The 16382-nt window shown below is 50.0% G+C and overlaps 5 protein-coding genes across 5 annotated transcripts; 1 reads left to right on the top strand and 4 right to left on the bottom strand.

Moving 5' to 3' along the window:
• Window positions 1-911: 911 nt before the first annotated feature.
• MRS44_018796 (uncharacterized protein) lies at window positions 912-1253 on the bottom strand (the record flags this gene model as incomplete). Its single annotated transcript, XM_065615303.1, has 1 exon — window positions 912-1253. The coding sequence occupies one exon, from the start codon at window positions 1251-1253 to the stop codon at window positions 912-914; it is 342 nt and encodes a 113-aa protein (XP_065471375.1).
• A 1631-nt stretch (window positions 1254-2884) lies between these two features.
• Window positions 2885-3763, bottom strand: MRS44_018795 (uncharacterized protein; the record flags this gene model as incomplete). The annotated part of the gene is made up of 1 exon (XM_065615302.1): window positions 2885-3763. The coding sequence occupies one exon, from the start codon at window positions 3761-3763 to the stop codon at window positions 2885-2887; it is 879 nt and encodes a 292-aa protein (XP_065471374.1).
• Window positions 3764-5637: 1874 nt separating this feature from the next.
• Window positions 5638-6650, bottom strand: MRS44_018794 (uncharacterized protein; the record flags this gene model as incomplete). The annotated part of the gene is made up of 2 exons (XM_065615301.1): window positions 5638-6509; window positions 6587-6650. 2 exons carry the CDS (start codon window positions 6648-6650, stop codon window positions 5638-5640), a joined length of 936 nt encoding a protein of 311 aa, XP_065471373.1.
• A 4039-nt stretch (window positions 6651-10689) lies between these two features.
• MRS44_018793 (uncharacterized protein) lies at window positions 10690-12659 on the top strand (the record flags this gene model as incomplete). The annotated part of the gene is made up of 4 exons (XM_065615300.1): window positions 10690-10860; window positions 10911-11597; window positions 11654-12251; window positions 12445-12659. The coding sequence occupies 4 exons, from the start codon at window positions 10690-10692 to the stop codon at window positions 12657-12659; spliced, it is 1671 nt and encodes a 556-aa protein (XP_065471372.1).
• Window positions 12660-12926: 267 nt separating this feature from the next.
• Window positions 12927-16236, bottom strand: MRS44_018792 (uncharacterized protein; the record flags this gene model as incomplete). The annotated part of the gene is made up of 5 exons (XM_065615299.1): window positions 12927-13346; window positions 13403-14522; window positions 14562-14826; window positions 15580-15923; window positions 15980-16236. The coding sequence occupies 5 exons, from the start codon at window positions 16234-16236 to the stop codon at window positions 12927-12929; spliced, it is 2406 nt and encodes an 801-aa protein (XP_065471371.1).
• Window positions 16237-16382: the final 146 nt, after the last annotated feature.

Below are 16382 nucleotides of genomic sequence, written 5' to 3'. Positions count from 1 at the left end.
TCAACCAGGCCGGCGAATCTATCTAGGTACACCTATCTACCAGAGCCTCATGTAGATAGATGTAGATGCTTTGTCATTATTTGCAAGATAGATGTTGGGTACATGTAGATGTAGATAGATTCAGTAGATAGACAGTCGACTAACCCTCAGCCGCATCGTCGCCCATCTCCTCAGCATCCCAGACCGTAACCACGACCTTACCGTCTGAGTAACGACAATTATGCTTGTATCTAAGCGCAGCCTCTTAGGCGACACCATACCGCCTACGGAAGAGAAGGTCCTCTCACACTCAGAAGCCATTGCTGGAACCGAGAGAACATCAATCGTCAGTTTCGCCACTCGCAGATACTAAAATCCCTTTGCAGACTAGTACTCAAGAGGACTGTCATATTTGGTGTACTGTATACGACTTGTATTGTAGACAACCACCTCTTCGGCTCGTCTGTAGCTTCGTCATTGCCGCGGTTAGTAGACGATATCGTCTGCTGGAGAGGAGATTTCCAAGATGCTAGGATCGGTTGAGTAACTGAGCAAATTGCTCTCAGATGCCATTTGAGCAATGCTATGTCGCAGTATGTTGTAGCTTCAGGGGTAACTAGGAAATGTGAAAGCAAATGCCAGCAAGAATATTTGAAGCCATCCCAGACAGCAGGGGAAAAAGATGGTAACAACGAGCGGGGTGCAAAGCGTCAGCGGGCACAGTACTATTCTCCATTTGAACGATATAAGGATGAAGCTCGGATACGTCCTTGCGAAGAAAGGGACTCTCATAAGGCAGAAGATTAGTATGCCAGATGGCAGAAGGAATTGTTACCTGCTGATAGCGACATTCGGGATCCGCTCGAGCATTGGCATGCGCAGCGGTTCAAGTACCCTGGCCTGTCGTGAATGGCAGTGGACTTCATGACGGTTCAGGCGATGAGCGCTGAGTGTGAGAGGCTATTCTCGGCCTCCGGCCGCATGGTGACGTCTCTTCGGAAACGGCTGGAGGCAAGCACCATTCCTATTTGCCAGGTGCTGCGGTCATGGCTGCGGGTGGGCATCGTGGATGAAGCTGATCCTATACTGTTGGACAAGGAGGCTGAAATGGTGACCGAGCAGCTGGTCGAAGAGATGGGAGTAAGAGAATGGCTCAGGGGTTTGTAAATGCAGATGCGGGAGTAAGAGACAGGGTGGCGGTAGGCTTGCCATGCGTCATTGAGTTCCAAGCTGTGGTCAGGGTACCATCCAGGTGTTGGAGAAGTGGCATGCATGATGATGTTACACAGGCAGCCACCTCAAGGGAAGATGTCACCCCATGATACCTTAATTGTCAGAACAGCGTTACAGATCTGTTGCAGGATCAGCAGGTCTAGTATCTTGGCCTTGCCCCCTCAGATACAAAGACAACGAGGGAGAACGAAGAACAAGGAGGACGAACACAAGGAACCTCATCAATACACTCAAGATCATCCCAATATCATCTTTCATCATCAGTGATCTAGTGAGGGCGCGCTGTCTGACAGTAGGCGGGCTGGTGGTGGCCGATGATATCGCCGCCGCTAGAGGCTGCGCGGAGCGTAGATTGGGTCGATTGTGGTGCACTTGTTAAGGATAAAGGTGTAATTAGGGCTAATTCCTTAATATTTGCATGCCAAGAAAGTAAAAATTCAGGGAAGAGTTGAAAGAAATAATAATAGAATGAGTTCGTGTTGTGGCTATCTCCTGAGTGCACGAAATAAAAGGTACAAAATTCCCATGCTAAATTAGGTGGCAATAGAAGTCCCAGCAATATTTGCTTTGACAAATCGCAACATCACAGATACGGCATCCGAAGGTGGTCTGACTACGCACCTTAGGCCGCTTCCTCTTCTTCTCCTCATTGCCGCTGACCTCCGTAAGAGGGCTCCATTCCGGGGCTTTTGTTCTTAGCTGCCCCTGCCGACACCCTTGACAGGCTAGGCAGTCTGATTTGACATGATGGTCGACAAAATTGATCTCGCGGTCCACGTGTTTACGCTGTAGTTCGGCATCCTGTAGATCACGCTCGTCCCCTGCTCGGTAAAGCTGCCTTGCCTGACTGTCATGACCGTAGGCGTTGAACAATTCGTTATAAATGCACTCTCGCCACTTCCTGTGATTTGTGTATCTCTTCCACTTTGGCTGCCCGTGAAGTTGAACAACATAGCTGTTAACAAGGGCCACATCAAGGAGGAATGTCCAGGCTAGTGCCTGCCACGGGCCCCGGCGTAGGGCATGATCACACTTATAATATGACCTCAATTGGTCACCGCGGTCAACATGGTTCATCTCGTCGTTATAAGCAGCAGCCACTGTCGGTATGTTGACCATCTTGACAGCCTCGTCACCAAAAAGAACGGCGTATCGGCTTGGCTTCTGACTTCTTGGACGACGGCTTCTTCCTCTGCCGGACGACACGCTCATCGTCGGCGCCGGTGAACACGGTAGACAAGAATAACACAAGCTTGTTGTCCTTCCAAGCGATTTGGTTGACCTAGGGATACGTAACGAAGACGGATTAGTAAGGTCTTCTCAGCCAAAAGGGTTTGAAGCCAGTACCTGGTTGTCAAGGGTCGGTATAGCTTTGACGGCATTAAATTCGTACATTTTTTTCACCTTGCCATCATTGTTCTTATCCTTGACTAATTCCTCGCTGATGCCGCTATTCGTACGAGCCGTGCCAGTGGCCCCGTAGCCCTGCTTGCGGAGGTTGCGGAAGAGAGGTGGGGACGAGAAGAGGTTATCCACAAAGACGTGGTATGTCGATTTTGGTAGTGTTTTTGTAAGGCCAACAACGACGGCTTGGGTCGAATTCACTACTTCATTGTTGTATTCTGTATCATGGATTTCCTCTGCGGCCTTGTCTGAGACCTTTCTTCTTTTCCTACGCCGGGCTTGTGAGGGTTGTGATGATAATGTCTGTTGAAATTTCAATGCCAGCTGCGCCGTGTTCTGCATCTTTGATATGCCATAGCCAGTGAATAAAGAAGCCCATCTGGGCTATGACCCAAATCTTGAAGCCCACGGGGTCGGGCTTGCTTTTAATAGTCGTGGTAGCGTCACTTCTGCCCGTATAGCGGATTATGCACTCATCAATAGCTAGGTGGGAGCCAGGCCGGAATAGCTGCATGGATACGGCTTGTATGTGCTCAGACCACTCTTCGATGCCTTGGAATACCCTCGGAAGTGGTGCAGTCTCGTCAACTTGGGTGTGGTCAAAGGGGCGAAGGTGCCTGTGGATAAGCTGAAAGTTATCGTATGAGATGAACTTAACAAATGAGTGCTCAGCGCGTTGAGCACCGGGCTTGGGGCTCTCCCAATAGCTTCGTATGCTCTTTTCCTTATGCACTCCCATATAAATAAGCACTGCAATCGTCGTCATCACCTCTGAAGCCGTTGGACCTTCCCATTTGTGGAGTTTTGAGGTTCGCTTCATTTCGGTTTTCCAGCTGTCGATCCAACCGTTCATTTTGAGCCACGAGACCCAGATTTTGGTGTATACGACCCATTTTTCAACGAGGGATATAGGGAGGAAAAGTTGGAATAGCTTCAGAGGCGTTGGAGGCAGGGTGTTGATGTGAAATTCACGTGTTTCCACTTGGAAGGGCTCGAAGCTCGTGCCTTGGTCCTCTTCGGCCGGAAAAACCGTGGCCCGGGTAGAATCATCTGGCCAAATACGGCGGCTGTGCCGTTCATCGAGAAAGCTCTTGTCATCATAGGAAGTGATGACCTGTATCTCGTCTAGAATCGGAGGGGAGCTCATTGATGAGATCGAAATGATTTGATGGTGTTTTGGGTGTAAAACGGCATTAATTTCTTGGGATTACACTTTTCGTACCCCTCAGGTACTTCTGAGGTGACCGAGATAAGTGGGGCGAGTGACATTGCGGAGGTCCGCACGCATTGGGGAGATATAGAAGACGAAATCCGTGTGGAACGGAAATTGCAAGTGGAGTACTGGAGAGAAGTCCGGTAAGCTATGCCATATGTGGGACATGCTGATATGCGACATGTTCCCCTCCCGGAACGCCCGACTCGCCTTCCATGACGATGATGACGTACAACACCAGACATCCACCAAAGACCAGAATCTCCGCCAAGCAGCTACCAGGTATTCCAAAAGATATAAGGAAGATCAATAATGAGATTTCGAGACAACGACGCGTTTTTCCCCTGTTCAGCGGCGGGCCGGCGGTCGTTCCAGGTAAATGTAGTGTCTCACTGCTAATATCGTGGGTTCTTGGCAATAAATACAATGAGTCATACTCATATTGGGGAAGACAACATGCACCCTTTGACAATACAATAATATTGCGAGGGGGTCCATATTGCCAATATCGTATTTGTTTATATTATTTGCAACACTTAACCCGGGCTGCTTGATGATCGCAACCTCCTCCCCGGAGCTGCCAGGCACGAGGCCATTGCTCCCTTGGCCCTCGATTATCCCCATCTCGTCCACGTTGCGCCGGTTCTCTTGGAGGATCTCCTTCATCGCGAGGAGGGCAAGAAGTCTGAAGAATTCCTTCCAGAATCTCAGCCAAGGCTCCGTTGAAATGTACGTTCAATCATCTTGCCTTTTACGGTCTGGACCTCAGCATTGTGGTTTAAGAAGCCCTCAACCAAGCGCTTCCCGAGTGGTTGAGTGTCGCGGGCATTGGCAAGGATCCGACACGCGAAATCGCGAAGTTGATGGTGGGTTGCAGGCACGCCTAGCTCTTGCTGAATGAGGATCCATTTACGAAGGCGCTTTTCCTGCTTATTAGAGAGCCTCTGCTGACTCTCATGGCTCTCTTTTCGCGTTGTGCGGCCTTGCATCCGGTCACCCTATGGCCGAACGAGGCCCACCATACTGAATGGAAGCTTTCCGCAAAGACGAGCCGGATTCAACGTCTTTGACGGCATTCTGGAGGTCGTTTTCAGTATAATCAGGTATGGGAAATAAGATGCATGTATTATTTTTTGGGTTAGAAGTAAATAGCACGAGAAAAACGCGGTCGTGATGTGTTGGGTTATGGTGTTGGAGTTGGGAAAAAAACTGGCCGACTTCCCTGGGTGTCCGATTAATGTTAGCGGGGCGGTTACCTTATCGGCACGCTGGCCGGCAGCAAATTAAGACTTTTGCATCCAGGTCGATGCGCAAATCAAGTTGACTGAGTAGGGTCTCGTTACGACGGACGGCCCCAACGGGCTCGGCTCAGGTGGAGGCGTAGAGAAGTAAGGGTCATTGACCTGTTGAGAAGACTAAGGTGACAGAGGGGTCCCATTCAAGAGATCCGGGAAGACGGAGCCATTTAGAACAATCGCAAACGGCTTCGGCATCTGTGGAAGGCTCATTACGGAGAGTTGCCATATGTCAAATATGGAGGTGAATTGTGTGTTCTCGTTGTTCTTGTGCCTCCCCCTCCCTGGAGGGTACAAGGCAGGTTATGTATGCCTTTTGGTGTAATCAACTAGAATAGCTGCGTCGTCAGCCTGGGGCAAATCCTTTCCTTTCCAGCACCTTCCAATAGCTTCTTTTTTTTGCCACATATTCAACACCATATGGTACTTGTCCCGGCCAGCGCCGGGTGGTTGGAACTATCCAGCATAACATCGCTTATCCCGCTCTGGCTCGTCTTGCAGATGGCGGACGGACTATATCCCGTCCACCACATTTTCGTTCGTGCGAAAAGACATCTGATGCTCGAAACCAGTCAGCCCGTCAAAACTATCGTCGAGGGTTTGCCTCGAGGGCGTCTCATTCATGGGCGGCGCGAACGGCGAGGCCTGTTCCAAGGCCGTTGATTGCGGCGAACGATTGTAATGGAGGGCATCGGGGTTTATCGTCGAGCCCGACCCGAAGAGGCCCTCAAAGTCGAATTCGGTGTTGAAGGCGGCGGCGACCGGCGGCGCTGTCCGCAGGCCGTTGCTGAAGTCGAGGCTTCCCAAGGTGCTCGTCTCCAGCTTGGGCAACCCGTGCTGCAACCCTCGCTGTCCCATGGTTGCTGGCATGCCACGGTCCAAGCTGGGGATGGGCAAACCGGCTAGACTCAGGTGTCTGCTATAGGTATGGGTAGGGGGGATGCCTCCTTGGACGGAGGCATTCGCAGCAGCAATCATCTTCATCGTGCTGCTGTCAACATGGCTGATCGTGTTTGCCCGCGGCCTCATGGAAAGCCCCGGCCCATTGGACGGGTTAGGTCCGGCGACGCTCTTCTTGCAAGCTCGGCTCTGGCCAGAGGGGATGCCGCCGGCGGACTCGCGACGATTGCGGGGACGGGACGACGGAGTCGACGTCTGGTGAAGCTTCTGTTGGTGACGCAGCAGCATATCGCGACGGGCGAAGCGTCGTTTGCATTCCGGACACTCGAAGGGTTTCTCCTTGGTGTGGGAGCGCTCGTGTCGCTCGAGATGTTCCAATCGGGCGAAAGACCGCTGGCAGGTGCCGCAAACGTGCGGGCGAGGCTTGTCCGTCTTGGGAGGAGGGAAATTGGCTGGCACCTTAGTGTCGGCAGTGATCGTGGACGCTGGAATGGAGAATCAGCAGGCCAGGCGGGTGGCTGAGGACATGAGGGGCAGTGCCGGCGAAGGCAGGATTGCTCACCAGAGTCATCGTCGGTGGAGGGCACGCTGAGGACGGCTGCGTTGGACGAAGGGGGATTGGACATGGTGATTGAAGAGCGCGAGTCCCTGACGCTAGAGTCGTTTAATCACCATGGCAAGGGTTGAAAACTCGCGGGGGTTCGCTCGGGAGTCGGCAGGGTGGAAGCGGCGCGTCGTCCTCGGGTGGCGATGAGGACAGCGAGTAAGTTGGCGGGGAGAATAACGAGCTTACATGTCGATAGGCGTAAGGATAGCGTGGGTGAACGAGCAACAAACAGCATCGACCAAAGCCTATCTTTAAATAGAGCGCGACGGCGTTGAGTTTGCGAAATGCTCTTACTATCGATGGTTGTGGGTATTTGTGGTGTGTTCGGGCTGCTCCAAGAGACTCGCCACCACCGTATCTGGGGGCCAGGCGGTGGGATATGGCAGAATGACAGGCCCACAATTCCGTCCTATTGGAAGCAACCACATTCCGTGCCGACCAATAATATTGTTCGCAATATGCAAGTCCAACGAGGACTGTTCGACTCACGAAAACACGAAGTATATTTCCTATTTCGAGATAGCTCTCTAGCTTTCAATACAATTTTATTACTCAAGAATACTTCTTGACATTATCAGACATGATACGAAACCCTACGCTCAGTACACTACGCCCCCGTTACAACAAGGGTGGGGAATCTATCTACCAATGTAGACGAAATGTAGATGTAGATAGATGTAGATCTACATCTATCTATCTACCAGGGTGCCTTGTGGGTCATCTATCTATCTATCTTACCGTCGGATATATAGGCGAAATGTAGATAGACGTCACGATGAATACGGAAAGTAGAGGGACTTTTTTTGGTGCGTAATTCCTTTTGAATGGAAGGTACCGGTACCCACACCTCACTACCCACCAACACCCCCCTGTCAGATCATTTCCCTTCCCCCTTTTCCTCAAGCTCACAGCAAATTTTGGTCAATCTCTTGATACAGCTCCCTCTTTTCAAATGTCAAGTGGCATACCGTACAGTCGACTCACAGTATAGAGCATCTGCCACAATGTCAACTCCAAGTGACTTGTTCAGTCAATCGGTAACTGACGCAAATAACTGGTCAGAGTTATCCAGTCAGCTAGATCTACCAAAACTAGATTTATCGTCGTCTCTCAGCACCTCAATTGCCGTCAAAGACTGGAGTACAGTTTCTCAAACCGTCCGTGGCCATTGGAACCTCTCAATTCGAACTGGACAAGCCACTGGGTGGTTTCGGGCTCATGGTTACAATGTTCAAGCCAAAGAGATATGGAAAAAACCTTGTTCTTTATCGTCGTGGAAAGCAAGCCCTAGAGGGAGCAACGCATCGCACAGAGAGTAGTTCAAGCCAAAACTGCCACCACCAAACGGGGCCCATCCAGTTGGTTTGCTGCCATTGCATCCCACAGAAAGTCCATAAACCAAAAGCCTACCATCCAGGACCACGTAATGCATAGCCCCACCTAATGCATCACTAAAATTTCGATCCACCCATATAAAATCTAAATTTTCAATAACATCGCATTTGCTCTAGAGTAAAGTTACTCACAAAGTAAGGCATATACTATATTGCTTTTCCCGTGGAAACTTAATATCGGGTTGGTTTTTTCTCGTTCCGCGGCGTGGCTTAGTTCTCTAGCCCTTTGAAGAATTTTCATTTTCACCTCATCTACCCTATGCAACTACATACACTCAAGTAGGCATATCACCTAGTTTACGTGGTAGAACTCTTGCCATAATGGTTTGGCATGTTTATACTGAAGACGACGTAGCTGAGGCTATATTTGATATCACTAATAGAGGCCTATCGTAGACTGAGGCGGCCCAGAAACGTGGAGTACCTCAGTGGACCATTTCGAGACGATTTTCCGGTTAAGCAAGCAGGAATGAACATATCCAGGCCACCTGCATATTTCAAAGAGCCAATAGGAGACTCTCCTTCGTTGGGTGCTGTGATAAGAGTCTCTGGGCTATGCTCCCTCTCATAGCCAGCTCCGCGCCTGTGTCGAGGCCATCCTTCAACAAACCTTTGGACAAGCACTGGACCACGAGGTTCGTCAAACATCACCCACAACTATCTATTAAGCTTGGAAAACGTTAGGAAGCCGCCAGATTTGACGGGTTTACTCCGAGGACGGTCAATTGGTACTTCGATATCCGGGAGAACAAATACGGCTAGATTAAGCCTGAGAACACGGTTAACGTGGACGAGGGCGGTATAATAGTGGGTTTCGGTAAGTCTTCTATAAGTACTCTATGGGTTTTTATAGGGCATAGCTAATTGGTTGTCTATGAGGCCTGGATAGCCTCGTAATCGGGAGCTTCGACCCGAAGAAGAAGGTAATATTAAAAGGCGTTCAGTCACGCACATAGACCTCGTTTATTAAGGCTATCACCGCAATTAATCGCGCTTTAAAACCGGGAATTATCTTTAAAGGAAAAGAGCTATAAAAGTAGTGGTTTCTTAATGAATTCAAATTGATAGCGGACTAGCACTATATCATATCACCGAACGGCTGGACCGACAACCATATAGCTCTCGAGTGGTTAAAAGACGTCTATCTACCTTAAATAGAGCCTCGTAATGCATCAGATGAGAGACTTATTATCCTTGATGGTCACGGAAGCTATACATAGGTAAGTCTTTTGGGGTTTTTACCGCAAAGTCTCTGGCTATAAGATCGCTGACGAGCATCTAGGATAAGTGGATGGTTACGTGCTTTCTGAATAATGTCTACTACTATTACCTACTAGCACATTGTTCTTATGGTCTATAACCGTTAGATAATGGGATTTTTAATATCATCAAAGGTGCGTATCGGAAAGAACTCCAAAAGCTGGCTAGTTTGACCGATTCTACGCCGGTCAACAAAGTCAACTTTATTCGGGCATATGCGAAAGCTAGAGAGGCGGGCATAAGGAAGGAGATTATCTTATCTGGCTAGAGATTTACTGGAAATTAGCCAATAAATCGTCATAAAGCTCTAATACATTCGGAAATTTAACCGGACAAAGAAAAGGTGCCAGAACGTTTTAAGACGCCTAGCCCTCCTCAACTACACTTAGATGATACGCCGAAAACGAGCCGCCAGGTGAGAGATTTGGCCAAATACCGAAGTCGTCTAACCAGGCGGAAGCATAGTAAGATCGCAAAGGGGCTAGAAGGTTTAGAGATAAAGGTGGCCGTTCAGAATGCGCGGATTACTGGCCTCGAGGAGCAAATGGCCTAGCTGCGGCGAGGGAAGAAAAGAAAGGCGGTACCGAACCTGAACCGACGATTTATGGCTCTGGCGGAGGCTCTAGTGGCTGAAGAAGCTCTTCGTAGCTCAAAGGAGGTAGAAATAGAAGTGGATGTGGATGAGGAGGTCGAGTCGGTGATTAAGGTGGATGCCAGGTTAGAGAACGAAAGTGAGGACTTTGGGGTCGTAATAAAACACTGCCAGCGCACACGCAGCGGTCGAGAGGTAAAAAAAACCACGCAGATAGTAAAATTTGATTAATTTTATGGAGAGACTTTTTACTAGCTTTGATTTTTATTGGCATGGTGGTCTATTTTTGCGTGCACTAAAATTTAGATTTTGTATAGGAGGATCGAAATTTTGGTGATGCATTAGGTGGGGCTATGCATCAGGTGGTCCTGGATGGTATTTTCAAAGGTGTTCTCTGGCGCAAGAAATGATACCCGGTGGGTGTTACAACTTGCACTGAACTTGCATGGTGCCTTCATAGAAAGAATATTGTCAGACAACTAGCTCCACAGGGATCATTGATGGCACCAGTCAATTGATGAGAATTATCTGAAGAACAAAAGAAATTGAACAGCCATGTGTTCAGGCAGAGCTATTTAAGCTCATATCGTTAGGATTGGAATCCTTGATGCGACAAGTTGGATGTGAAACCGGATACACGACCCCAAAGTACGGGCCGCGTTTCATATCCAGTCGCACGAACCTAGTGGTGATATGCGACAAAGATCCATCTCTCGACCGATCTCTGGACATCGCCTCATCGGCATGGCATTTTAGCAGTATGCGCTAGATGGGTTGATAATGGCTATCAACTTCAAAAGGCCCTGCTAGCTATGCCTGAATGTCGATACAACCACAGTGGCGAACGCCAAGCAACTCTAATGGCGGAAGCAATGGAAGAATACGGTATTGCGAAGCAAATCGGCTACTATACCGGCGATAATGCTACTTCAAACGATACCTGTTTAAAGCATCTCTCTCAGATGCTACAGGATAAATACGGTGTATGTTATTTAGAACGTTGATTAATAGGTGGTTGGCTAACTGAATCTAGATATCTTTCCATCTCAACCAGCGTCGAATCCGATGTATCGCTCATATCATAAATCTCTCCCTTCAAGCCTTTCTCCTTGCGTCCTCGAAAGAAGCTTTACGCGCAGCACTTGCCGCTGCTAGCGACGTAACCGGCGCCGAGATGTACGAACAATTCTACTTTACACTCTATGATGTATCCGCCAATGAGCCAACATCGCGGCCGGAAGCTTCGGGACAGCAAGAACAGTCTTTCAGTAAGATATGGAAGGGAAAGGCTAAAAGGGCCGCTCCGAAGCCCCCCGATTTCAAGGATGACAAATTCAGAGGCTGGCAAACCATCCCGGCGATGCGTAAACTACATAACATTGCGGTCTGGCTTCGAAATTCATCTATCCACAGTGATCTATGGGAGGATCGAGTAGGCTTGCGGCTTGGGATCGATAACGACACCCGATGGAACTCTTGGTATAAGCTGATCGATAATCTTATCCGAAGACAATCACAGATCAAGCAAGAATTGCTTGATTACGATAAGGAGATCAACAATAATATCCTCAACTCACCAGATTGGGATTACCTTGAAGAAACACATAGATTTCTCCACCCATTCGCGTCGGCAACTTTATGGGCTGAGGGTAAGAATTCTACATTGTCGCAAATATTGACAATTATGGATGGTTTATTACGCCACTATGAAAAGAACAAGGTTTGCTATCACTTGATAGACTCTAAACCCTAACTTGGCTAATTATCCAATCTTAGGAACATTACTCGAAGCCAGAGATGCTTGATCACCGTATCCTTCATTCAATTGAGATGGGCTGGTTCATTCTCGACAAGTATTATACTATGACCGAAGATGCGCCTGTTTACGCTGCCGCCCTCCTTCTTGATCCTTCAAAGCGAATCAGGTACATTGAGCGCCACTGGCCAGAGTCATGGCACGAGAACGCCATTGCTGGTGTCCGTACAATTTGGGAAGAAGAGTACAAAACTCAGCCTGAGACTGGACCTGCAGAGTCGGTTGATGAGGTATCTGCTTCGCAAAAGCGGCAGCCGAACGAGTGGGACGCTTTACTTGAAGAGTTGGAAGTCACCGAGGATCTGGGTGATAGTATGGACGATCTTGGAGACTTTATCAAGGCAACACCCATCAAAATAAGTGGATCACCACTTCAATGGTGGTGTCATAAGGATCAGCGGAAGACTTATCCTCAGCTAAGTCGAATGGCTATTGATATCCTCTCGATCGCGCCTGAATCAGCTGATCCGGAATCTGCTTTCTCTGGTGGTCGACGTACTCTCTCCTGGGATAGAGAACGAATGACTTGCGAGAATCTTGAGAAGGTTGAATGTATAGGTAACTGGCTGCGTGAAGATGGTCCCTGGCTGACGCATAACAAACCCACCTTTGATGGACTTTTTTTGCCTTTTTCATAGTAGCATGCAGATCGGGGTCTCCTTGCAACATGGTATATAAACAAATTCTCCCTGAAATTACCAGGGGAGAACATACAACCCGTTCATTCGCATACGTCGAACCGTATCTTCAGACACATCATTCACAATGGCAAGCAACAAGCGGATTCTCAACGTTGGCGTCGTTGGTCTTGGGCGCATAGGAAACCGTCATGCGACCAACTTTCTGCGTTTCGTACCTCGCGCCAGACTGGTGGCCGTGTGCAGACAACCAATCATCCGAGAGTATGCAAGGGCATTCCTCAATCTTATCTGTTGTACCCGAGACCAAAACGCTGCCGCCGCTTAATGCGGCATCCACCACAGATTAAATTTTCATGATTCGGAGTAATACGGCCCTTTTTTTTGTACTATCGAGGACGTTGAATGTGGAACGCAACCCTACGTAGACGACCCCAGATTCCTGGAATAAGAACGTGGGCATGATAGTGGCATGTACGGCCAATGTGCCAATGTTATCATGTTCAGACCTCTCTGCATCTAATAAACCCCCAAACCCCCCAAACCCCCCAAAGAAAAAAAAAATAAAAAATAAATAAACGAATTGACTCCTCGTCTAGGCAGCACATTTAGTCACATTGCTCTGCGTGCAAAATGTCATCTGGATGGGCGACGTGCGCACGCCGCGGGCCACCAGGCGCTCGCGGAACTCGGCAAGGCGAGGCATCGCATCGTACTGCGAGCGGTTCTGCCCGGCGGCGTCTTGGCGGCCTGACCAGAGCACCTCGCCGGCGACGCTGGCGCGAGGCCACACGAGCGTGTCGAGGTTGACGGCGTCGATGGTCTCGGTCCACACGGCCACCTCGCCGCCCAGCACGTTCTGCACCGCGTTCTTAGAGATGCCGGCCAAGGGATCGTGCGCGTAGACGAGCTGCCAGCTCTTGGTGGGACCGCACCAATCGTTGAAGGGGTAGTACTTTTTGAACGTGTCGCCGTTGGCAAAGTTGAGCCACTGGCCGCGGCCGCAGTCGAGGTACTAGAAAGGTGTGAGTTAGTCTCGATACTTGCTCAACACATGAACCTGACACTTACCCAAAACTCGTAGTTGCTGTCAATGACCTTGCGGCCACCCTCGGCCAGGTCCTTGACGGCGGATCCTCCGAGCCACGACTGCACGAGGACGTCACTGCCAATGGTCAAGTTCCACGTCGTCACCATCTCCTCCCATACCAGCGGGGTTAGACCGGCCGTGCGGACCTTTTCGTGGGTGTAGCTGACAAACTTTTGCAGCAGCGGAGACAGAACTTTGGTGTCGTTGGACCTGATATCGGGGTCAAGGTTCGAGTCGTTCTCCTTGAGCTCGTCACCGCCGGTGTGGAAGTAGGCCGTGTAGGGGGCGATGCGGGGGAAGAGGTCGCCAAAAAGCGTGTCGAGGAAGCTATAGACGGCAGTGCTGTTCAGGCGGAAGGCGCCGCAGGGAGGCTCGGCGCAGTACTGGTCGTAGGGCTTGGCGTCGTAGGCGACAATGAGGTCCTTGTAGGCTAGCTCGACGACGCCAATGTGGCCGGGCATGTCAATCTCCAGCACCACCTCGACGCCGCGGGGTATGCCGTACTCGTAGAGGTCCTTGACGTCCTGGGGCGAGTACGAGAGGCCCCTGTGGCAGGCGCCCTTCTCGGCCAGCTCGGGCAGCGCGGGGATCTCCAGGGGCCACGACTGCGAGTCGGTGACGTGCAGGTGCAGGCGGTTCAGCTTGCTCCAGGCCATGGCGTCGATGGTGCGCTTGATGTCGTCCACCCCGAGGAACGAGCGGGCGACGTCGAGCAGGACGCCTCGGTGCGGGAACCGCGGCTCGTCCTCGATGGACACGGGGGCATTGGGCGTGTACCAGAAGGTGCCGGCGCTGTGCTTGAAGAGCTGCGAGAAGGACTCGAGCCCGTAGAGCACGCCCGTCGATGACTTGGCCTTGATAGCCACCTTGCCGTCCTCAGAGACGGTCAGCGAATACGACTCGTCGACATCGCCGGCCTTGGGCTTGAAGACGCTGGGCGAGTCCTTGTATGTCTGGGTAATCTCGATGGACTTGATCGACGTCTTAGACTTGGCATCGGGCTCAAAGTCGGAGTGGCGCTCGCGGAGCTTCCAGGGCACAAAGTTGTCCTGGAAAATGGCCTTGAAGGCGCGTGAGACGCCGGACTGGACAATGTCCTTGCTGCTATAGTTGGCGCCGGCATCGGGAGTTTAGCCGTACGTGTAGGAAACCTGCTCGTTGAACAACGTCTCAGTCTCAGCATCGGGCTGCACAGCTTCGTCACGGTCACAGGCATCAGGGGGAGTCCAGCGTACAGCTTGTCCGTTGTAGGTCACAAGGACGGTTTGGTCCATGAAAAGCACTTTCTCTCCCGTGGAAATGTTCTGGGGGACGGGCCAGATGGCGTTGGCGGAGGCGAGGACGCATGCGGCCACGGCAAGGACTGTCTTAGACAACATAGCGGAGAAGAGATCTCGGGCGGATACTAAGGAGTGACGAGGGCAAAGAGTGAAGCGAAGACTGCTCCTCCGGGTGCAGATGGAGTTCATCTGGACATATCAAGAGAAGGGAAACCAGTTGAGGACAAGGAAGCAGATTATGTACCTTTGACAACATGCTCATCGGAAACCTCTGCCATGAGCGTCGAGTCCACTTTTGGCTACAGCTCTTCTGTGGCCAACTGGAAAAACAGATTGCGTCCATAACCGGATTTCTAGTACCGGCTTCTGCCATATATAAAGGTTTACTATCTCGGTTCTAAAGGCTCTTGCCACTCTGGATGCCTTTAAGTGCTTCGCCAACTTGAGTATCCCCATACTCCCTGAACCGTCGGTCTATATATAAGGCAGATATTTTACTTTCCACAATCATAGTATCACTATTAACTCCTTTTTGGCATATTTGAACCTCCCTAACTACGGACTGTGTAGCTCGACTATTAAAGAAGCTCCAAATCCATCTTTCTTTGACCCTCAAATTGACCCGAAAACCAGTACCCTGGGTGAAGCAGGGTGAGAATGACCGACATCAGGGTAATTGGAATGCTGTCTAGAGCAATAAAGATGCCTTCTTTTGATGCCAGGGGCCCGTTAAATCCGTCGCTCAATTCTGCAACCCTCCAGCACGAGCGGAGAAAAAGACATGCTGAAGCAATAGCGGCGCCTGTCAATGTAATATTTGAATTAGCCAATGCCTTTGATTTTTCCATGCTTGGTTGGGTTGTATGTATGCCACTCACCGAGCATAAACCACCGCTTAGGATCTGTGGCTAGCCTTTCCCTGGTACTCCAGAAGAGAATGAATAGCACAATGCAAAATATGGCGGTGAAGAAAACCTGCGTAGCAAGTCCAGCTATCATGAGGTTCACGCCGATGGGTTGATCGGAATAGATGGCGGCCAAGGAACCTCCCACGCCAATGAAAGCAAGACATATGAAGTCTCCAAGAATAAAAATGGTGGAAAAGAGTTTAGGACCGACGGGTGAGAAGCAAGTGGCATTGAAGTATCGTTGCAAGGCGCTGATCCCAAGATACAGTGAAGACGACAGGAAGGTGGGACCAAGAGTCAGCCCAATGATAAAGCTGAGAATAAGTCAGCCAACAGGCAGATTGTGGTAGATGAGTGAGTGAGTACAAACCCGATGTACGCATTTTTGTTGCTTTGGTTATGGGCAAGCTGGACCTTGGCAGCGTAGCCAATAAGTTCCAGGAGCAAACCCCCGATCATGCCGATGGCATAACCATAATATCTCCAGAAACGAAGGACGAGAATACAATGTAGAAATAGGAGTATGCAAAAAATGGTTAGAAAGATAGTGTTTGCAGCTAGTATTGGGACGAAGTTGATTGCCCCAACACCGTTAGGGGCAACACGACTGGAGTCGGTGGAATTCATACTGGCTTGAATGTGTGGGCTTGAGGGTTTCTGAACTGGAATTCTGAAATGATGATTTCTTTTGTTCATTTATCTATCCTTATAGCTTGATGGTGGTCACTGTGAAGTCCCGTTTACAAGACCCACGCCATGTCCGTCTGAATCGC

Source organism: Fusarium solani (genome assembly GCF_023522795.1).
Source record: "Fusarium solani strain SB1 chromosome Unknown bctg00000017, whole genome shotgun sequence".
Classification (NCBI taxonomy): domain Eukaryota; kingdom Fungi; phylum Ascomycota; class Sordariomycetes; order Hypocreales; family Nectriaceae; genus Fusarium; species Fusarium solani.
The sequence above is the reverse complement of the archived record's forward strand: the minus strand, read 5'-3'. Positions and strand labels throughout refer to the sequence as shown.